Source organism: Melospiza georgiana, chromosome 6 (assembly GCF_028018845.1).
Source record: "Melospiza georgiana isolate bMelGeo1 chromosome 6, bMelGeo1.pri, whole genome shotgun sequence".
Classification (NCBI taxonomy): domain Eukaryota; kingdom Metazoa; phylum Chordata; class Aves; order Passeriformes; family Passerellidae; genus Melospiza; species Melospiza georgiana.
This window is the reverse complement of record NC_080435.1, coordinates 57,507,449-57,531,103: the sequence shown is the minus strand read 5'-3', so window position 1 is coordinate 57,531,103 and position 23,655 is coordinate 57,507,449. Positions and strand designations below refer to the sequence as shown.

At 42.6% G+C, this 23,655-nt stretch overlaps 1 protein-coding gene across 2 annotated transcripts in view; it reads right to left on the bottom strand.

Moving 5' to 3' along the window:
* The window catches only part of PPP2R5E (protein phosphatase 2 regulatory subunit B'epsilon), a 73,476-nt gene extending 63,019 nt beyond the window's left edge, over positions 1–10,457 (bottom strand). Inside the window, exons 1-2 of one of the 2 annotated variants that reach the window (XM_058027357.1) lie at positions 10,351–10,457; positions 7,604–7,767 (exon numbers count right to left, since the gene is read on the bottom strand). In XM_058027357.1, coding sequence (XP_057883340.1) covers positions 7,604–7,760 — 157 coding nt within the window. In that variant the 5' untranslated portion in view covers positions 7,761–7,767; positions 10,351–10,457. The remainder of the gene's footprint in view (positions 1–7,603; positions 7,768–10,350) is intronic. The other variant, XM_058027358.1, reaches the window with a different exon arrangement.
* Positions 10,458–23,655: the final 13,198 nt, after the last annotated feature.

Genomic DNA, 23,655 nt, shown 5'->3' with positions numbered 1-23,655 from the left:
TTCGTTGAAAACAGACAAAATTTTCAATCAAGTGCAACAACTAAGGGCAGAAAAGTATTTTACACTGATTCTTTGGACATCTGCCTTATCTTTTGGAATGCCTGATAAAGATCCTCAGACTGTAGCTGCACTGTTCTTTCCTTTAAGCAGAAAACCACAGACACAGAAACTACCAACCCTGCATAAATACCCACCAGCATTTCAGATTAGCTCAATTAACTGTTTGAGAGGACACAGGATCAAGCACATCACTAAAATCAGGAGGAGGTGGAATGTTTTTAACAATCTGTTTTACTCTGTGGCCCTCAGACACTTTTCTCAGCAGATGAGAGGCCACACTTGGCTCCAGAACTTCTCAAAGTTTTGCCACCAGAAAAAAAAACCTTCCTGTCACTGCACCTGCAACCAGAATGACATGACCAGGGAGGTTTCAAAGGAAGATTTTAGTATTTTTCTAACAGATTTGCCTTAACCTCTTATGCAGCAAAGTGAGCCCATCTGCTGATACTTGTGAGTTATACAGTTATCAAGAGTACAGTAATCCATAAATACCCATCCTACCAAAACTCCCTGAACTCCCCAAGTCCCCTCCTCTGTTACCAAGGATTTTTGCCTGATTGAGGCAAAGAAACAGTAATAACTTGAATGAAAAACTGTAGGTGAAAGGAAGTTACCCTGAACCTAAAAATAGTTGTGTGTCCTCCTCCCACTCCCCAGAAAGCATTAATGAAAGTGCTCTTTTCTCAGGGAGGCAGTAGCTTACAATGGATGAATGTGAAAGGACTGCTGCCTTACTATAAAGCTACACCAATGAACAGAAGTACTATCCCATTTGAAAAACAGAAAATTAAATAAACTCAAAATATAAACTTTGTATAAGACATGAAATATGTCTATAGCTTATTTATATACACTTCTATATTATACACATGTAATATACACAAACACAGATTTTATAAATACACACATAATTCCAGAGATATGGAGAATGTGTTCTTTCACAACAGTAAAGCTCCATAACATAATCAATTATAAAGGCAGCACTATACTTCAACAAGCATGTGCACTATATAGAAATAATAGCCTGGCTGAAGCAGAACTTGTATTTGTTGAAGGTACTTCAGGGAAGGAATATAAAGGAGGTACTTATTACAGAAACAGGAGGTTTTATTACAGACCCCCAGAGCTACACTTGGGCACAGAAAAGAAAATGGCAATATTATTAGCGAGATAAGTATTACTGGGAACATTATAAAGACATACTGTACAAGTACAGACTGAAACCAAAAGTTCTTCATGATGATGGCCAGGCTGGATGGAGCTTTGAGCAACCTGGTCTGTGGAAGCTGACCCTGTCCATGGCAGGGGGCTGGAATGAGATGATCTTTAAGGTCCCTTCCAACCCAAACTGCTCTGTGATTCTATGATAAAGTCTAAACACCCTGCAGAAAATTATCAAGATTTTAGACTTAATCTTGTGAAGAGTACAGAAACACATTTTATATAATTACAACTTACTTCACATTAAAAATTATTAAAAAAGAAAAAAAGGAAAAGGTGGGAATCATCATCACTAAACACTTCCAGAAGCCAGGCTGAGAAATTCCGGAAGTAAAACAATTACACTGGAGGCTTCAAAAGCAAAGCAAAGCAAAACAAAACGAAACCAAACCACCTTCCCCCAAAAAACAAAAAATAACCCACCACCACTCTGGCCATAGGAAAACTGCCAGCCCTAGAGAGACTCAGAAATGAACACAGAGAACTGACTGGAAACATTGGAAGATTGTGGGTAAGCTGACAGAATTCCACACCAACTGCATTTTCACCCATGCACTGTTGAGATAAGAGGGTATTTCTTCTACTTAACCTGCCCATTATCTACAAATGTTGTCCTCCAAAAATACATTCCCAATGTGGGAGACAGTAACAAGCAATCAAAAGAATAAAAAATAAAACAAAAAAAAAATCAAAAAACCAGAATGTAATTAGTGTATTGAAACACCCAGAAACCTTTAAGATTACAGGAAAAAATTTTCTACAATCAACAGATGTAAACAGGTTATAAAGAAGGTTAAGTGCATATTCAAAATCCAACTGACAAGAGCACAAAGAAAGAGAAGAAATTTATTACTTATGACTAGAACATTATACATATTCATAAAAAAATATACTAAATGGGCTAAGTCCATCTTCCTTTTGAGATTGTGGCCCTGTTCCCAAATCTTACACAGACATGGCCTATTATGTCCAGATTTATATCAACCAGAATGGGCATAAAATTCCTAGAAGCAGTTCCAGGATTCATCCCAGATTATGTACATGCAGCTCAAATCAAGTTCCAGTGTTTCTTCCATGCAATAAATTAGGAGTCCTAAGATCTATTTCTAATTCTGTAAATAAGGCTGAATTTTATTTTGGGAAATCATAACCACTATGACCCTAAATTCCTGTTTATTTATGAGAAGAGAGCATTTAGCTCAGTGATTTTATTAACAGTTTACTGATATTTGTATATCTGATATCTGTAAAACATTCCAAATGTCTCAAATGAAGAGCAGCACAGACAAGATAAGCAGGCATCTCCCATGGAAGCCAACAGAAAACAAACTCTGTCTTTCTTCTTCTACAACTCAAATCATAACTATTTCTCATATTACAAGTTTTAGGTGGCATCCATAGGTCTGCAAAGGCCTGGATACTTTTTTTATGCTAAAGGAATATTTTAAAAATTCAAAAGTAACTGCATTTGAACAAAAAGGTGCACATCTTGCAGTTCTCAGTTGAGAGTCTTTTCAAATTGTTAGAATTTTTTACTCTTTAGGAATCTCAGCATTTGACCAATAGATAAGATTCACAAGAAAAGCTTATAATAAAATCTCAGCTATAGGGACATAATTTAATGATCAAAAGCAAATAGCAAGTGGAAAGAGATTTTTCCCTTTTTGACTATGCAATGCTCTTTTGTTGCCACTACACCAATTCTTTAATGCCATGGAAACTATCTGATAAATGTATTAGAAGCTCAAAAAATTTCATAATATTGAGGTAGCAAAGCAATTGGTACTGTTGACAGAGAACTTTTGCTCTGAGTGCTTATTTTAAGGAGGAAAAACCATCTAAAAATAAAAATCATACTTTGAAATATTTTCAACAAAAATATACAATAGTTGCAGAGAACATGAAAGTAACCTTCACTAATTACATTAAATCATTGGAAAATGTGGAAGGATGACAGGAAAAAAAACACACCCTGAATTGGAAAAATGGGATACAAATGATTTAACAATTAACAGTCTGGCTTTTGGATGGTTTGCTTTGCCTAACTTCTGTATTTGTAATGAGGACAAGGGGGGTGGCAATGATGCTGTGAGCTGCATGCAAGTTCTCTGTGCAATTTCTCAGGGTGCTAAATGTGCATTTGTAAGACACATGATGTTTTTAATCATCTCTGTGTAAGCTTTCATTCTCTGAACACTCCTCCACCTCTACAGACACCAGGCAGAAACACAAATGAGCTCCCCCTCCCCCTTTTGCAGGTAATACTGAAATTGCTCTGTTTTCACATGTCCAGCACTTACAGTATACTCTTTTTCCAGCCAAATGCTTTCTAACATTGCACTCCTGCTGTTCCACCTCTAGAGACTTCTAAGTAAAAAGAGCAGCTATACAAAATGAAAGCAAAATAGTCCTCCAATAAATAATACACCTATCCAATGCAGCTACAATCCTATTTTCCTCTACAGAACAAGCTCGATTGGAGGCACACCACAAACCTGGTTAGCAGACCTGGGAGGGGATTTCAGGCACACAGATGGAATTACTCAATCCCAAAAAAAGGGCCCTTCACCAGGACTGCTCTGTCACAAGCCAGTTACACCTAAGGCACCTGTCAGCCTGGCTAACACCAGCAGCCTCTTCAAAGGACAGCCAAAATCCATCATGCACTGCGAGATCCACCAGGGAAAAGCATGCAACCTTCAAAAAATCCATGTGAGAAACTACAGGGGAGCACACACAGGCAGAATGCACCTGTGCCACAACTCCCAGGTGCACCTCCCTTCCCATTCCTCCACACTTCAAACAAAGGAGAAAACACTGGGCTTAAAGTGTAATGTTGGACAATAGTCAGATTTTTAAAGATAACTTCAAATTAGATTAAGTCACAATGCAATAAATAAAAATATAATTAAATCATCTAGAAATTTAAGTCTTTACTCTAGGCAAACAGAAGTTTTTTGACTTAGGGCTTTTGAAAGCCTGAACTCAGCCCAGCAGGGCCTCAGAAGGAACACCTTGTTTTCCAAATACATTAAATGTTTGTTTGCAAACTGATACCATCCACACACTTTTTAAAAAAATATGAGAGTAACAACTTCATTTCTGTATACATTTTTTTCCCTGAAATGAGCAACACTGAAAATTCCAGTTGTTCTTATTCCATTTCCTAAATAGCAGCTTATCCTTCAGACTTGTACAGAGCATCAAAACACAGCATCCCCCTTATTTTTCTTTCCCAAAATATTTTTATTACCGAAGAACAACAAGAAGGCTGGTGTATCTATCTGTTTTTGCAATACAGGCGTGTAAGCTCACAGAAGGCAACAGACTGCATTAAAACACTAGCAAAACAAGCCATTTCACTCTATGTGACTCTGCCCCTAGGGAGAGGAAGGAGAGCAGATAAGATGTGACAGATGTGTAGTCACGTCACTTAATACACTACTGGAAGGTGCTCAGATCATTATGGTGACAGGCAGAGTATAAAAACTTGCAAGGAATGGACCAAGCAGTTACCCACTTTTCTGCATACATGATTCTTGTAATCACAGAAGATACTGAAGGCCATACAGTGCTGTTTGAGATAAAGCAGCCTGTCAATGGCAATATGCAATATATCCACAAAAAAAAAATTTAAAAATAAAAATAATAGAAGGGAGCACAGCATGTATATTTGTGTAAGCAAGACCCCTCCATGATGCATATGAAATACATCTGAGGAATATGAATTTGAGGTCTGTCCTCTAAAAAGTTCCCATACTGAAAATTTCTGAAGACATTTAATTAAACCTGAAATGTACTCAAACCAGGAAGCTTATCAACTGCACATCTCCAAACTAAGTTCAGTTTTCTGAGACTTTAAAAAGCTACTTTGCTGGTATCTCTTCTCTATTTGGGTTTAAAAGAAAATTTTCCAGGATAAAACTGGAAATCATACAGTTACTGAACAGAAGGAATAGGACTGGTCACTTGTTGGAAGGTGAATGTAACCATGAGAGTTAAAAAATAATCAGGACATTGATGGAATTGGTCAAGAAAAGGATGAACAACACAGGAGAAAATTTCCTCACTTCCTGCCGACTTAACAACCCTGAATGTTACAAATATTAATGTAGGTCAAGAATATTTCCAAACAGCAGCATGATTTTTAGCTGCCAGTGTCCCTTCTGCAGGGACCAATAGCTCTGCTGTTCAGAGAGACTGTTGGGCCCAAATCCCACAAATTAATCTGCACAGGTAGATCCCTGCACCTCTGGGAATACGCATTAAGGCAAAGAGGGAAAAGCAACTCCCAGGATCACATTCTTCATTTGAAGCTGGACCACTGTAACTCATTATGACACTAATCATAAATGCCTCACCAACACTCTCTGCTCCCCATCTGTTTGTTTTATCTTATTACAGTTTTATATCTCAATCCTCAGGACTGGCTGCAGCAGTCACATGAAGCACCTGGACACGCCTGTGTTTCTGCAAGGCGAGGTCTCACTGTTTTACTCATGCCCATGCCTGCTTTACTCCCTGAATGGGACTACAGAATAGAGAGAAATAATTACAACATCAATTTCTCCATTTGTACAAATACAAATCTCAATGTTTTCCACTAATCCCATCATTTAAGCCAAAGGATAAACTCCAGTCACCTTCCAAAATGTAGCAACTGGCATGAAATAACCTGCATATCAAAAATCACCTGAAAAAGTGTAAAACTGAGCATTAAAATTATTTGAAAGAAGTAATTGCTTCTTTATCATATTTTCACCAAACAACAAAAGAGTTCAACAACAAAGAGAAAAAAAATTTTTAGAATCGCAGAATAACCTGAGTTGAAAGAAACCCACAGGATCATTGAAGTCCAACTGCTGGCCCTGCACAGGATCTCCCAAAGTATCACCAATAATATTCACTGCAGACCACAAAGTCAAATCCAGTGGCACCAACCAACCCTAAACTGAGAAATACTGGATAAAAGTCACCACCAGGCACAGTGCAGGGGAGCTGGGTGCATATTTAGTTTGACTCAGGATATTCCATTTGTGCATTCTTACAGGGAGCCACAGGAAGAAGCCCACAATATTGCAATGACAGCTCCACTGGAACTAATCCTGCTCCTGTAAAAGAATCCTACTTTTAATTAAATTTAGAAACACACATTAAGGTGTGAGATTTTTGGGGGGCTTGTTGAGGTTTGTTTTTTTTTGCAACTACTGTATCCTTATGAAGTGCGGTTGAGAACCAACCAAAGTGCAGTTCCACCTTTGTTACATATTTAAATACCCTGATTAACAAATTTGTCAAACAAGTTAGATGAGAGAATATGGGGAATATACTTGCCCAAAAAGGAAAAGGGACGGACACAGTATTAAACCTAATAAACCTCCTATTTTCCAGAATTACCAGCACCAGCCATGCCTCTTTTCACTACTTAAGGCAGAAATGAGGAATAGCAATGAAAAAAAATACACAGAAGTAAATAAATCATTTGAGAAGTCGGTGTTGAAGACTTCTGAAAGGTGATTTCCCCTTCCTCACCAGGCAGACATTCTGAGAGGTGCTTCTGACCCCTGGATTTGTACTGAAATTCAGTGACAACTAAAATTATGGAGAAGCAGTCAAAGTATCACAGAGATATTGACATGCTTTTAAGAGCAGTATGCTGGATAATATTTTTCCTTCTCAAATGAGAGGTTAAATCTGCCAGCAGAAACTCAACCAGCACTGGGATATGCAAGATCTCAAAACTGCAGGGCCTTGCCTAAGAGCAGATTGGCAGCATCTTTCCCCTGGGGAGGCTGCAGCTCATGGGACCTTTCCATTTCAAAATCCAGCAGAAGGCAGGAACCTGGGAGCTACCCATGCACAAATGGTAAGAGAGGGGATCCCACCTCCTCTCTTGCTGTAGGGGCTGCAGTTGGCACCACTGTCACAGGGAGCAGATCCACACACCAAGGAAAGACACTAAAAACCAGTTTCCTTCAGCTCACAAGTCCATTTACCCTTACCAAAATTACTGCTGATTTATGTCAGCTGCTGAGGATTCACAAACCAAAACACTCCTGCACAAAGCCTGAGAGCCTTGAAAATTCAAGTCGTGGTAGGGGTTAACATCAGCATTTAAAACTTCCAAAAGTATTGCAAACAATTACCACACCCTCAAGTCACAGATAAAATATTTTGTAGAGCTTAAACACATATACATCTGGCATGAAACGTTTCTCAATGCCTGCAAAACTTCCCTGCAATTCCTGACAATACTTTGATTTTCTAAGTTGGCTGTAGAGCAAAAATTGTTTGATTTATTAAAAACTGTGTTTGATCTTACCTTTTAGCAGAGGCAGGGGAGTTAACTCGATAGGCTTGCCCTGAGACCTGAACTGGGAGGAGCTTTGTGACCTCTTCTGTCTGGCTTTTCTGACGGACTTCCGAGAAAATCCGTCTACTTTATCCACTGATGGAGGAGTAGTTGGTGCTGAGGACATATCCCTACTGAAGGAAAGCATGTGTTAAAAATGTGTCCCAAATGAGTGAAACAGGTAAAAATTCATCTAAACTTTCCAAATATCTTCTTCCTGTTGACAACTCACATAGATAAACTGTTGAAAGGTCTAACCCATCTTATGGATGGAATAAACTTAATTATTAGTGTAGTAATTCCTCTTGCTTACTTTTTTATCAGTGTCTCCTATTTGCCAAAAATTTCAGCCCTAATGCTGACATCACTGCATTCAGAACTTCATCAGAACACAACTTCACACACCTGCAGACCTGACTGTAGTTTTAAATTATGCATTCCTTGGGATGAAGTCATTTCAACTTACTCTGCTCAAGAATGGGTACACAAAAAGGCACAGATGGTTTTTTGGCATTAAGGACAAAAAACACAGGACAGAACAAAAACTCCATTTATTTGCCACACCTACATACAAGATTTTAATGAAATTTAGGAAACTATAGTAAAAAGTACTGCTACGCTTCACAATTTCACTAACACTGACACAAATTGTGCACATTACTTCTTTATTCTCCACTTCAGAAACACTCAGTTGTTTTCCTGTGAGTGCCTTTACATGTGGTTATTCCATGTCCTGGCATTTCTGGACGACTGGCAGTGTGGCAGCAGTAACTGCTCTAAGGACACGAGACAGACAAGGTTTGCAGGGAGAGGCAAAGAGCCAAAAAAGGCTTCTGCAAGCAAAAGTTTGTTTGTTTCCCAACTTCAGCCGGCCTAGGCAATAGGCATTTGCTTCTTCCTACAAAACCTGCCGTGGTGGTACTCCTGCAGCTGATTCTGTACCTCTAGCAAACACCGAATTAATGCATCCAGCTATTTTATTTACCAGTCTGGTCCTGCCTGTTAAAAAGGCCCATCACAGCTTGATGAAATCCATGAGTAATACTCAAGGCAGAGGAGACAGGAGGAATTCAGGCCTACACGTTACAAGCAGCAGCAGCTCGGTGCACAGTTCACTCCAGCAGCCTCATCTGCATTCATTAATTAACACGACCATTAACGAGGGCAGCTCTGGCCATTTCGGCCAGGACAGGCACCCGTGCAAAGTTAAGCATCAGCGTAAGCACTCGCAGGATCAGGGTCTTAGAGCACGTCCTTGGAAAGCATTACTCATCCCCAATGTCTGTTGACTTCAATTACCAAAGTGACTCCTCGTGTGCTACAAGAAGTTGATTCCACAACATACAGAACGCTTTCGAGTACTTATTATTGTTATTGAAATGATCTGGTCACTCGTGTGCTTGGTAGATTACTAAATCCACTGAAACAGGCATTATTTGTGTTTGTCTTTTGTAAGAAAAGCTTTCGAAAGCAAGATTTGTTGCAACAGTGTAAACAAGCTCCAAAAGATAAGAACTGTTTAATGCAAAATTACATATAGGTGCAGTGAATCTATCAAAAATGGAGTATAAACTCCATAGCTTCTTCAAGGAAGCATGTGCAGCACCCAGAAGCTGAACTGTGCAGCTTGCATTGCAATAATGAAAAAAACCCTATTCCATCTTTTTGATTTCTCCTGAGGTATTCTTTCACTACCAGCTTAGGCTTTCTAAATATAATATACTATCAGCAACATGAACCCGTACCTTAAACTGGTCTTGTTTATCACCCAGGCAAAAAAAAAAAAAAAAAAAAGCCACCATCACCAGGGCATTCAGGCCCCAGCCAAGATTAATAAATAAAAAAGTCAGATAAACTGGAATAGAATGGCCTGTACTTTAGTAACCCACTTCTAAGATTTCAACAGTCCGCCAAAAAACACACAAAGTTACCTGTTACATAAACCAAATTCTGAATATATCAGCAAAAATATATTCCCTAAACGTGAATCGGTTTGGCCCCATCTCATCTCATCAGAAAGCTTCCCCTCCTCATCACGTGCATCATTAAAGTGTAACCATCCCTGCAGAAATGTTTGCACGCTCTCTCCAAATTAAATTACGAAAAATAATAAAAATAGTAATAATGGACAGCGACTAAAGTAGATCACTTAAACTGCAGGATCATTGTGTCAGCAAGGAGCATTACTGACACTTCTCTGCTGTAAATTTAGTAACAGTTTCCCTAACCTGCTTTATAAATTATTAAAATCTAATTCTAATTCAACAAGACTACATCCAGCCTAACAACCTTACAGTAAACACTGATCTTTTTTTTCGCCTCTCCAAATGAACATTCGCTGCCCTGCATACACTATCACAGGGAAATACTCTGTTTCCACCAACAGTGGGGGGGAGGGGGGGAATAAAGCCCGAGATTATTTATTGTGTGCGAGGGGGAAAAGCTGCAAACCCGGCCACGGCTCCCCGCTTCCTCCGCTCCATTCCCCGAGTATTTTGGTAAATACGAAGCCACGCTCATCAGATCCGCCGGTCCCGGGGGTGGGGGGGTGGGGGGGGAAGTGAAAATACCGACGGCTATCGGCGGGGAAGGGAGCAGAGGCGCAATTATCCGCTCTCGGCTGTCATTTCCAGATGGGATCTCCGCAGCTGGAACATGTCCTCCCGCAGCCCCCCGCGCCTCCTCCTCCCGCACCGCCGGGCCGCCGATGGAGTTACCTTGGCGCTCCCGGTAGAGAAGCCGGAGACGGAGGGAGGCGGCGGCGGCCTTGGCGGAGCGCGGCCGATGCCTGGCGGCGGCGGCGGCCCGAGTGCGGTTCTCGCCGGGCTCGGTCGCTGCCGCGGCGGCGCAGGAGCCCTGTAGGCCTCGGCCTCGGCGGCAGCGCGGCCTCCCCGGCGCAGGGCGGCGTCGGCGGCGGGTTCAGGCGCGGGCGGCTCCGCTCAGTCCCGTGCACTCCCCGCTGCCTGCGGTGCTGCTGCCTCTTCACATTCCCGGAGAAGGGCCCTGCGAGGCGGGAGGGAGCCGAGCCGAGCCGAGCCGAGGGGGAGCGGCGGGCGCGGGGGGGGGCAGTGCCGGGCAGGGCGGGGAGCGCTGCTGTTCCGCCGGCGGCTGGCGCGGGGGAGAGCGAGCGGAGGGTCCCGGTGGGCGTCGGGGTCTCGCTCCTATTGTGGCTCTCAGCGGGCTCCGGCCATGGCACTCGCTCGCACGCACTCGCTCTCGCTCACAACCGAGCGCGCTGCTGCCACCGCCCCCCGCCCGCGGACCGCCCCCGACCGCCCACCGGAGCCGCCGCCGGGACGCGCCGCCTCAGTGGCGCCCGGAGCCGCCTTGGCCGCCGGGAGCGCCGGGAAAGGGCCGCCCCCTCGCCCGGCAGCGCGGCCCCGCAGCCCCGCGCGTCCCTCGCCTCTCTCGGCTCTCTCGGCCGCGCGTCGCCCGCATCCCTGTGCCGGGCGAGCGGCGGGGCCCGTCGGCTGAGCAGTAAAACCCGGCGCTGCTGAGGGGAGACCGCGCTCAGGCTGAGGTAAAGCCCCGTGGGAGCCTCTCGGGGGGCGCAGAGCCGCTGCCCGGGTAGGACTGCGGGCGAGGGGCCGCGCTGGGTGCAGCCGGAGGGACCGAGCCGGCGGGTCCCTGCTTTGGGAAGCAGCCGCTGCACCCCTTACTCCCCTCACTCTTCTCTGCTGCAGCTCTGCACCCTTGGGTTTCTCAGCCCAGTGTGTGATCGCTGCCTGCATCGCTTTTTTTCTTTTTTTTTTTTTTTTTTGCCCCCCAAGTATATTTATATATACTTAGAACCAGGGACCAGCACCATGACTGCTTGTAGATGCCATAGTTAAATATCATAAATTTCGGTTAAATTTATCTACCCGATGGCTTGATGTTTGATGGTTTTGGTTGGTTTGTTTTTGCCGGATTTTTTTTCCAAAATACATCTAATGGCTGCAGGGGTAACGAAGCTGGGCAGGGATCTGCAGCACCAAGTCCTGTGAGGAGCAGCCGAGGGAGCTGGGGATGTTTAGTCTGGAGAAGAGGAGGCTCAGGGGTGATTTTAGTGCTCTGCAACTCCCTGAAAGGCGGGTGTAGCCAGGGTTCAGTCTCTTCTCTCTCAGACAAGTGACAGAAATAAAGGGACAAAGTAAGGGATGTCAGGGAACATCCCTGCTGAGCCAGGGGAGGGCTGGGTTGGACATTGGAAAGAATTCCTGTACAGGGAGGGTAATTAGACATGGAATGGGCTGCCCAGGGAGATCGGTGGAGTTACTGTCCCTGGAGGTGTTTAAGGAAAGACTGGTGTGCCATGATCTGGTTGACCAGGTGCTGTTCAGTCCTAGATCTCAGAGCTCTCTTCCAGCCTGACTGATTGTGAGATTCTGTAATGGTGTTAATATCAATGTTATGTTTTTTAGAAAGTTGACATTTATGAGTAGCAGCCCTCCTATGTTGATATGACCAAATCCTTCTGACATACAGTCTTTTTTTTTTTAGGAAATTAGCTCAAAGGCAGTTTGAGAGCTGGTTGCTTTGGTGGGTCAGCCACATCCCTGGTGTTTGTGCAGGTACTGAATCCCCTCAACATTACTAACCCTGCAAAGGATATCTAGCTGTTGTCCTACTCAGCTTCCTGACTCAGCTTTTGGCATAACGGAGGAAGTGAGACTGTGTCAGACTTGATTCAAAGTCATTTAAGCTGTTGTCAAACTGCTTTCAAAACTGCTAATTTTCAGCCAGTTCCCTGGTCCAGCTCCCACTGAGGAACCTGCAGCACTAGTTATAAGCTCATGGCCACTGAAGTATAACTGTAATGGATGTGAGTGGTTTTGCTTCTCATAGCTCAAAATCCATCTTTATATCTTAAGATAAATGTCTCCCCTATATTTTTTTACCTACAGACAAAGCAATTTCGCTTCCTTTCAATCCTTCCTGGTGTGGCACAGGTTTAAACCTATTAAGATGCTTATGTTTTCTCCTTGTGTTGTCTCAAAATCATTCACATATTTATTTGTTTTTAACAGTAGTGCCCAAGACTGGACATTACTAAAATTAAGGCCTCAGCAAGGCCAGCATCTGCTGTCCTGCCTGTCACAGACCCCACTCCTGTTCACACCTGCCAATACAAATGCTTTTGAGTCAGTCTGATCTATTCACAATCCTGCTGACCTGTTTTACCCTCGCATCCATTTCTGCTGACCTCCCAAGCCAGGTATTTCTCCCTCAAGTAGACAGTAATGCTGCTTGAGAAATTATTTCCTGCCTAATGCCATGCCTTCATTTTTATTTTATAATCAAGCAGTCAAGACATCTTTTAAGATGAAATTCCATGTGATGTTAAGTCAGAGAACTGTAGGATTTGTCATCCTCTGTAAATCGATTGCACTTCTCAGAAGGATTGTATTTAAAAAAGCAAAACTAAGATTGAACTGTGCCACAGTTACAGAAGGGTTGTGTAACTCTAAGTTTAGAAGAGTTATTTGTATGCATTTGTAGACATTTAAAACTTTAAATTTTCTTAAACTAAACCAGCTAAAATAGTCTAAATGCAACCAAGGGTGGATAACAACATGGGTTGGAGTTATACCAATACAAGGTAAAATATGGCAAAACCAGTGCAATGTCCCATTAGTGAGGGACAGAACCTGCATTTGTGTGTGTTGTGCTGTTCCATGTGCTTAATTCTGTTAATTCAGAATTGCTCAGTTCTGCTCACTGTCCTGTGTGCTGCTTTTGATGGGAGCAGTGCAATGAGCAGCTCATAAAGCTACTGGCAGCACTCTGCAGAAGGGAGGTTCTAGCACAGCCTGATGGCTACACTGGCACTTCAGGTGCAGTTGAGCAAGTCATTTTACATGATTGTACTTCAGTTTTCCTAGTATGGGATTCATCCATCTTTTTAAAACATCAAATATCTAAAACTGAAGCCTGTGATGGGGCATCTATTAAAATAACTGCCATAGAAGGGATAAAAATCAACAGTGCTGTCCAAGTGCACTGTCCAGTGCACACAGATGTTTTTACTCTTCATTCTGACTTTGTATAATAACTACAGAATTAGTTCTACAGTACAGCTGAACAAGCTGGTAAATAATGCATTCAGCTAATTCATTTCTTAGATGGTCCATGTAGTCTGGTTGGTCCATTTTGGCTGTGTAAAGCATTTTTATGATGTGTTTTATATCAGGTGATGTTTGGACAGTAACAATTCAAGGAAAAAATACAGGCTTTATCAGGGAATAAACAAATCTTACCTTTTCTTTATCATGTGGCCATCAGATTTTATGCAGTGGGCTTCCCATTTATTTCCTGGTCGCTTTCTTTTTTCTGCTTTAATCTGTGAAGTCCTCATCTGTGATGAGATTTCAGAGCACAACATAAGACATGAATGTAAGACTGCTGATGTTTTAAAGGGGTACTGTTACTTTTCCTTCTCCTATTCTCTGCTTAGCCTGTATTTTGTAAAAATTGCTGCTTTGAAAATGATGTTGTGAATCCCAAGCAGAGATGGAGAAGAACTGAGTTCTGCAGGTGTTTTACATAGATGTGTATCTGTGTATGCTTATGTATGTGTTTGTATAAATACATGTAATACCAATTTGCAAAAATAAAAATTAACTTTCCTCAGATAAAAGTTCCCATGACCAACATTTCCCATACTAGTGTGTGGGCATATATATGAAAATATGTGCACATTCAGTACCTGCAGCCCTTCCTGGAGATCGACAAGCAATAATAAATGCTTTTGATCAGTGTTTTTCCATTGCTATCAAAGGTACAAGACAAAGCTATTCTTTTGGAAACTTACACTGCCTCACTCTCCTACAAAAGGGCTTTTTAAAAATAGCTGGAAAGGAATTTTCAGGGCCAGCTCCTCACTAGTTCAGCTCTGCTTTTTAGCACCCAGACAGTTGGAACAGCAGTCAAGAGCCCTCCAGAACAGAGATTTTTGTACCAGTGACTCAGATTTGTGCCACTTCACGTTTTTTTGTGTGTCTGGAGTTCCACTATAGACCATCTGTTATGGCCACCCAGGCAGGAATACAGGAGCTCTCATCCACACTGGCTTTCTGCTCTTTGCAGAGCAGCTTATCAAACAGGATTGCTGCAGAGATACCACTGTGCAAGTCCTGCTGCACTGAGTGATAAACATAAATGGATCTAGCTGGAGCCTGTTTCACCTGGCACATGTGACATGTGTTTGTCTGCAGGAAGGGTCACATCGTGCTCCATAAAGGATCTCCTACATGTCAAAGGGAGCATTATCAGGGTACCATGGGATTAGTCCAGATATTCCCTGTTCCAATAGTAGGAAGCAAGAAAAGACTTGATCTCCCCAGAGAACTAATTATTCAGACCATCAGGAAAAAGACCAGCCAGAGAAAGTGTTATGGAGGAAGCAGCAGAGCTGTTTGAAGAGGCAAATCAGCATCTGAACAAGGCTTTTCTGATACATCTTTTAACAAAAATGAACGCTGTGGAACACAGCATCAAAGTACCTGTCCTGCTCCATCACTGGGATTGAAAGGGCACAGTCTGAGATTTTTTTGTTTACTTTGGAATCCCATTCGCATGTAACAGGAGAGCATTCTGCTAAAGCCTGTTCACCCTGCAGTTGACTCCTGATTAATGTTTTTGGTTTTGGGGAGGAGTGGTGTGGCTTTTAGGCAGTGTTTGCAATTGCCATCCCAAGTTTCTCTAATAATAAGCAAGTGCTTGTTACAGCTTCCTCCTGCTCCTCCTCTATCAGCTGTGCCATGGCACTGTCAGTGCCCTCAGGAACTGAATTCCTGCTGTGTGTGGGGTAAGCATTTTAGGGTCATAGACACAACTACCAGCATGGGAACTAATTCTTCCTCTCTGTTTATAGACACTGCGTCATTTGAGGTCTGTTTCTGTAGTCAACATGGCAAGATAAGTAGGAGCTTGCTCGCCTTGGCAGCTGGCTAGCTGCCTCCTCCAGCACAGCACTGCTCTCACTTATTCCCCAATTCATGGGTTTGTTCCTGCTTTGTTCCCCTCCCCCAGCGCCTTAACTTGCCTCCAGGCACTCCTTTAAGCCAAGTTTTCTGAATTTTTTTGTTCCCTTTCCTTCCCTGCCTGTTTACCTCTTACCTTCCTCAGGCCTTGCGCTCCACTGCTGGGCCAACCCCCCTCCCCAACTGTCCCTGCCCGCCCCAACTGCCACCTACAACTGCCTCAGAAGGTTCTGGTGCTGCCCCTTCCTTCCTGCAGGGCAGCACCCACAGGGCAGCCTCTGGCACCTGCATCTGCCTGGAAGCAGCCACGGGTGCTACCTGGGCCCCTGGGGGATGGCAGTGAAACCAGCTTGGCTTGTGCTCTTTGCTTTGTGATCAAATCTCCTTCAAGTACCTGAAGGGAGCCTACAGGAAAGATGGAGAGGGATGTTTTGGACAAGGGGGAATGGCTTCAAAGTGAAAGTGAAGAGGTTTAGATGATGTATTACTAAAAATTTCTTTACTGTGAGGGTGCTGTCACAGGTTGTCCAGAGCAGCTGTGGCTGCCCCATCCCTGGCGGTGTTCAAGGCCAGCTTGGATGGGGCTTGGAGCAGCCTGGTGTGGTGGAAATTGTCCCTGCCTGTGGCATTGGGTTGGAACAAAATGATCTTTAAGGTCTCTCTCAACCCAAACCATTCCTTGGCTCTGTCTCCTCAGTTATCTCTGCATTTAATGTATTACAAACCAATATATGCACTGTCACAAAACCATGCTCTGCAGGTGGGCACCTTCTGTTGTGGTGCAGGTGCCCACCAAGTGAGTGAACTGCAGCACTTCCCAATCTCACTGAAGCATCACCAGCTCCCTCCCAGGCTTGGTGCATCTCTGGTGATCATAGCAGCAGCTGATAAAACTTGGGATTTTTCCATAAGTGCAGAGACCCTGAGGATGGAGTTGGCTGAGACAGAGATATCTCGTTCTCTTTGTTGTAAAAGAGAACAGGCAAGTGTTCATGTTGTATTTTTGCAACCTGCTTTATCTCTATCTCATTGTACAGCCTTAACCTATTGGATACTTTTTAAATTTTCAATTTACAGCAAATTGAAGTGTTCTATAGTCAGTGATTCAGCTCAGCATTGTAAGGAATGCTTAACATCAGAGGGGGTCTAGCAGCACTTAAATTTAAAATACAAGTCTTAATGGGTTCCAAATTTTGCAGTAGGGATGAGTAGATAGGTAGGAATACTGCCAAAATGGGAAGGATAGAAAAAGAAAGGTAAAGCATTTTGTAGAGTCTTCTGAGATCCACTGTCAGGTAAACAAATAGGATAATTTTGCCACTGAGAAAATTACATTAATTGGGAGATTGTAGTTCTGTCATGACCCTGAATTTCAGATACCCTATACAGGGCCAGTAAGAAAGGACTTTGTGTGAGACAGGAACTGGAGCTGGGATCCAAAAGCTATAAATCCTAGAAAAAGGCAGAAATTCATTAGATTGAGATGGAAAATAGCAAAGAAATGCCTAAATAATCTCATGACTAAGCAGACCACACAAAAATAGATAACTGGAACAAGAACAAAACTGGTGTTCTGTGGAAGTTTAAAAGCCTGAAGAGATGAGGACATCTCACTTTAAAGGAGCTCTCTGATAGGACTGATTTTTAGGAAACACTGAGAAGGAATGGCATTAAAGCCTCCCCCATTCTTGGTGGCCAAAAGAGTTGAGGATGCCAAAGTTAGGAAAAGAATTGCAAATAAACAGAAAATATACCACTGTACAAATCCATTGTGCATCCTTCCTTATCTCCAACTCTGTGTAATTTAGAGAAAGCCAAGAAATAAAATGGCTTAAGATGGTAATAATAAAATGGTACAATTCCCACAGAGGGACAGGATTCACACTCTGGTGATCTTGACCTCAGAATTAAAAAAGCTTCATGCTGAATTTGACAGAGGTTTATCAAGATCTTCAGTGGAAGGGAGACAGATGGATGAGTTATTTATCAATATCAAAACTGCTTTGTATTTTTTGTTCTGATCTGGCAAGGTGGAATATTGCAAGCTTCCACATCCTGTTAGGGAGGCAAAAGTTTTGAACAGGTTCAATAAAACAAAATTTTAAAAACCAGATGTTCAAGGGCACTGAGGAGATTAAATTGTCCTCATATTTAATGGGCTGCCTTAATTGCAACATACATGACACATATTAATAAGTGGAGAAGCCCATCTAAATACTAAATAAAAATGCACCACTCAGCTTTAAAAGTCTGCTCTCTAGAGAAGTCTAGACACCAGATTTAGGGTAAGATAGCTCAGTAAATACAGAAGAATTGGAACCAATATAAAGTCTGTGATGTGTAATATTTGGCATATTATCATTATTGAGTGGTTTCTTTGACATGCTGTGCAGTCCCCACACTTGGGGAATTTTCAACATTATCCAGTGTCAGGTGGGACCTGGAAGAATTTATGGCAAGAATCAATAGCCAAGGCTTGAGTGAGAGCTGATCAAAAACAGAGTTGAGATTTCCCTTGTTAAGAAGCAAGGAGAAGTTAAAACCACAATTTGCTGGGGCACCAAGTGGAACCAGAGGACACCTCTGGAAAATTTGTCTTAAGCTATATTTAGTACATCCAAAGAAATTGTAGCTCCCACTTGAGCCATTTCAGCTCAAATACAAATAAATAAAGAAATATTTTAGAGAGTTGTGTGCTTCTGAGTCATGTTTAGTTCTAAGATCTCCTGCCTTGGAGCAAATTAATTTCTAACTGCAATTCTATAGGTGTGCACCTCTACTTCATGTGTTAAAGGCCATCAAAAATACACTAGGCACTGAAATTCTAATATTGAAAGCTTTTAGTAAAATGGCTAATGAGAGCCCTTCAGACAAGCACTTCTCAGCAAGTTTGTTTTAGAATAATTATAGTTTCTCGCAATTACTGGCTTTTAATGATAGGCTGTTGAGACATTTTTTTAGTTCCATAATCTTTGTAGAGTCTTTTGTTCCTGAAATTTTATCACCATCTTGATGCATGAGTGTGAGATACTCCAGGGAAATGCTGTTCAATGCCTGCTTGAGTACAATTTTTAAATATAATTTTTTGTCTTTTCTCTGATTTATAGCTAGGTCAAATTCATATTATGATCTTTCCTTCTTGAAAACTCTCTGCATCTTCATTTAAGATCTTAAAGTATTATGTAAGTCACATCCTGGGAAATGTGAAAATAGATTTTTTTTCATCTTCTTCATAAAGCATCCTTTCTGAGTTACTAAACTTTCCTCCAAAGTGCACTGTTTTTCATCCAGAATTTTATTCCATGACATTCAAACTGTTCTGATTGCATCAAGTGTCATTCTGCCCCCAGTGAAACCCACCTCAGGCCTTCTCCCAGTGTGATCCAGGGGTTTTTCTTTGGGATGTGTTACAGAAGTTGCACACTACCATTCTGATACAGAGCAGTGAATATGCTTAGGAGACTTTTTTCAGAATTCCTGGTAGCATCAGCAAACTGGTTTGATGCATCTGTGTAAGCAATTTACCTTGTCCCCTCTTCCCTCACTGCTTTGCTTTTGAGGAATTGACAGGATTCTGACAAATTCACTCACCAAAGTTTTCATACAGTGCCTTTCACCCATTCAAATGCTGTCTTCACAGAAAATACCAGTAGTGTCAGTCCTGCTGGTGATCATCCACAGGATATTTCAACCTCAATGCCACATATGCAGAATGTTTTATTTTATTTTTGTTGCAAAAATATTTGCCACCTGATATATTCTCCACTTATTCAAGCCTTTAGACAGAAATACAAGCAAGGTTGTCTGCTTTTGACAGAGATTTACAAAAATCCTCATTACCTCCTGGGGAAAACAGGGTAAAAGACATTTGCAGAGAAAAGTGGGGCATCCATTGTTGCTGCATGTTTAATTTTATTTGATTTACTATACTTAACTTTTTCCCTTGTTGGCAGGAGCAGCCTTAGCTGCTGCTCATGCTGTTTGCCAGCACCTCCATCTGCATCTCTGGTTGCTCCTCGGGTTCCTTCTCCTCCTGCATTTGCAGGATGCTGCTTGCATCCTCTGCTCCCATGGGAGTGTGTCCCCTTTGTGGCTAACATTCACAGCAGCAGCATGGAGTTACTCTCCTTGTGGATGACATTTTCCTGCAGCTGCAGACACCTGAGCCCAGCTCCCTGTGAGTCTCCCAGGTGGCCGTGGTGATCAGTGCCTGTGATAAGGGAATGCCTCTGTCTGCTCTTCCCAAGCCTTGGATTGGTGCTGTCAATCCACACCCACGTTTCAGTTCTGTCAGTAATCCCAAATCCCCCGTGGGAGAGTTTATCTGAATTAATCTCATCTTGTAATTTTGCCATGTAGGTTTATTTTGCAACTGGACCATTCCTTATCTTACCTTTTGTAGATTTTTTTCTCTTGGGAGTGGTTTCCATCAAACACCTCAGAAAGCATTTAATTCAGTCTCAAAGTTAGTGCTGCATTTGCTTGGAATTTCTGCCTGGCCTGTTTTCTGCTGACCTTTACTTAAATGATTATGTATATGCATGTGTGCATGTGTATTTGTAGTGCTTTCTATCTTGCTCAAGTTTAATTTTACCCCATAAGGCAAAGCTTTCCTCTCGAGTGTGATGTCCCAGTTGTTTTATTAGGATTGTGACAAGTCTGCTCACACGAGGCACATCCACAGCACATCTGAATGAAAGCAAACATCCTGTGTTCCTCAGCCTTCTCTAAACCCCAGCAGATGGCTGCTGCTTCTGCAAACTGTGAGCAATAGGATGGATCACATTTCCCATGCAGCAGACTTATTTCTGGAATCCAAACCCAGTATACTTCCAGAAGGTGGGAACGTGGATCCAGCCACAAAGCAGTTTAGCCCAAATCAGTCCTACAGGGTGATTCTCCATAGCTCAGCCCCTCTTGCTTTTTGGGATGGATGTGCAGCAGGGCTGAGCCAGGTGGACTGGTAACATGTCTTGGTTTGGAAAGACAGGAGTCTGCTAAGGAAGGCAGGAGCCTCCCCTGAAATGGAGAATGTAAACCCTCCCCACCCCTCCCAATTGCTATAAATTTGAAATTAAGGGGCTCTCAGGCAAAAATATGGGAGCAGGAAATAACAGCTCTTTAATAGGGAAAAGGAAAAAAATAAAGGATAAAATAAACAATGCAGTACAGTAGAACAGCACTGACAGAGTCAGAACCCAACCTGACACCCTGTGGGTCAGGGTGTTGGCAGCAGTCCCATTGGAATTGTGGCTCAGCCCTCCTGCAGTGTCAGGGGTGGTTCTGCTGGAGCAGGGATCCTGTAGAGAAGGATGGATTCTTCCTCTGAAGATCCAGTGGAAGGAGAGGCAGCTGCTGTTCCTCTGGGGAATCCCATGGAGAAAGCCATGCTGGTGTCTCAAACACTCCTGGATTATATCTGGGTAGCAATGCTTGGCTCCTCCCTCTGGGCTCACATCTCCCAGTGGGATGCTGTAGTTCTTATCAGCCATGCAGTGACATTCAATAGCTGTTATCAGCAATGTCCCCTCCTGAGGGAGGTGTGAATGTGGTCACTCAGGGAGAGAGATAAGGCAAACTGCCCACTTGACAAAAGACAACTGCCATCCAGATGGTAATGGAAAACAACTTGCATTGCAGTCTTCAACATAACAGCATCCACGTGCAAGTCTTTAAACACCAAGCCTGAAAGTCCTTTGTGCATTTGTTAGAATCTGTGTATGTTTATTTTTTCTCTCTGTGATTAAGTACCTTGTGGAGATAAATGGTGTTTTCTGGAATGACTGGGTTTCCTTGGTGCTCAGAGCCAGTTCCTGCTCAGGATGCCGGCAGGATCTGCAGGAGGTGATGTGTATATTCTGTACCTCAGGTAACACTCAGGGGACACAGACAAGTGTCCTTGCAGCAGCAGTGCCCTGAGGTGTCTGTGCTTAACCCCAGGTGTGGAATCAGGAGCATTTCAGTGTCCAGGTCAATTAGCAGGAATCACAGAATCATGGAATGGTTTGGGCTGGAAGAGACCTCAAAGATCATCTCATTCCACCCCTGCTGTGGACCGGGGCACTTTTCAGACCAGGTTGCTCCAAGGATCATCCAGCCTGGCTCTGACCAGGGATGGGGCATCCAAAACTTCTCTGGGCAACTTTTCTCAGCTTGAAACTTGACCCTGCATGTGTGTGCTGTGTTCAGGGACCCATTCCCACTCACTTTTTCTCCCAGAAGGAGGCAATAAAGGAATTACTTGGGCTGCAAGTCCAGGCAAACAGCCTGTACTAAGTGTGTTGAGAATGTTGTGTCCTGAGGAAAGGGCAGCTTGGGAGGGGGTTTCATCTTCTCTTACTTAAAACTTCTCTCCACTGAGCAAGAGGCTCAGTCTCAGCCATTTGTGCCCCCTTTCCATCTCATGTTGGAGTTTTTAGCATCAAAGAAGGCTTTTGAAAGAACACCTGCATTCTTCTACAACTTGTGCACTGATTTCTTTGCATGGATGATCTTCAATGGGCCACACATCTGTTCTGCTGCATTCAGAGGCCCTAAAATGATGCCATTTGTTTGGAATCATAGAATCATTAGGGCTCGAAAATACCTCCAAGATCATCAAATCCAGGAAGTAATTCTAAAGAATTACAACATTTCTGATGTTTCTCCTCCAAATGTACAGATTATAAAAATGTCTGTGTGCAGGCTAGGCTAGCATTAATAATCCTTCATCATCCAGAACCCCTCTGGTCATGCAAACCCAATACACAATTAATGTATATCATGGGATATTTTCCTCCATCACACCAATCTTCATTTGCTCCCAGTGGCTCTGGAGTGCATATTTCCATTAAGGATTCAACAGGCTAGTCACAGTCCAAAACAGTTTTCATTATTTCCTAAATCAAAGTTATTCACACTTCCAATTTCCTTTACAATTCATTGTTGTTTTGTTTTGGTTTTTTTTTTAACAAACTGTTGTTAAGCCCAGCACACTGTTGGTCAAAACCTGTGATGAAATTGTTGATCCTCTCTTCCAACAGCTGCTTTTGTACTTGTGGAGACACTCTCTAGCTGGTTATAACTTTTTTTCCCACTAATGGGATTGAGTGTCATTGACTGGGGTAGGCAGCCAAAGACTTTCTTGAGATTTTTTTATTTTGACTAAAGGCTGTGCTCAGAAAAATCAATATTACAGAAAAAAACAACCTATCAACATTTCCCTTTACATACATTTGCTTTATTTGATTATGTATCCCAGCCACAAAAGGATGGGCAGTGAAATCCGGTGGATAACCTGCAGCCAGAGAACTCTGCCAATAATTCAGTATATTTTGAAAATTGCAATATTTCTGCTCTGGTTTTGGTTCTTTAATCAAGAAGATTTACAACTGGTTGTACTCACCCACTCAAAGGTGTTTGTAAATAAAGTATGAACCACAAAGCTGTATCTAGTCCTTTTTCTTACAGTTTTTCACCACAGCAGTGCTTCTTGGACTTTTCCACTGAGTTTTTCAAACTCAACAAAAGCATCTCTGAACCATTTTGCCAGCTGCAGTGGCCACAGGGTTTTGCATCTGAGAAGAGGGACAACAGCATAAACAAAGCAAAAAGAATGAGACAAAGCCATGGAGTCATTTTGGTTGGAAAAGCTCTCTAAGATCATTTATTCCAACCAGTAATCCAGCACTAAACCACGTCCCCAGGTGCCACATCTACACGTTTTTTGAACACTTTCAGGGATGGTGACTCCACACTTCCCTGGGCAGCCTGTTCCAATGGTTGTCAACCCTTTCAGTGAAGAAATTTTTCTTAATACTTTTCCACCTCTACAAAAATTTATGTTTCTGGCCCAAGTGGGCTTGAATAAAATTGTCACGAATGATACCTGTGATCAAATGAGGCATCAAAATCATTTATTCCTCAACAAGAGAGCTGGAATCAGGTGGAAGTACCTGAAGGGAGCCTATAAGAAAGGTGGAGAGGGACTTTTTACCAGAGCCTGGAGTGACAGGACAAGGGGAATGGCTTCAAAATGAAAGAGCGAAGGTTTAGATTGGATAATAGTACAAAAAATCT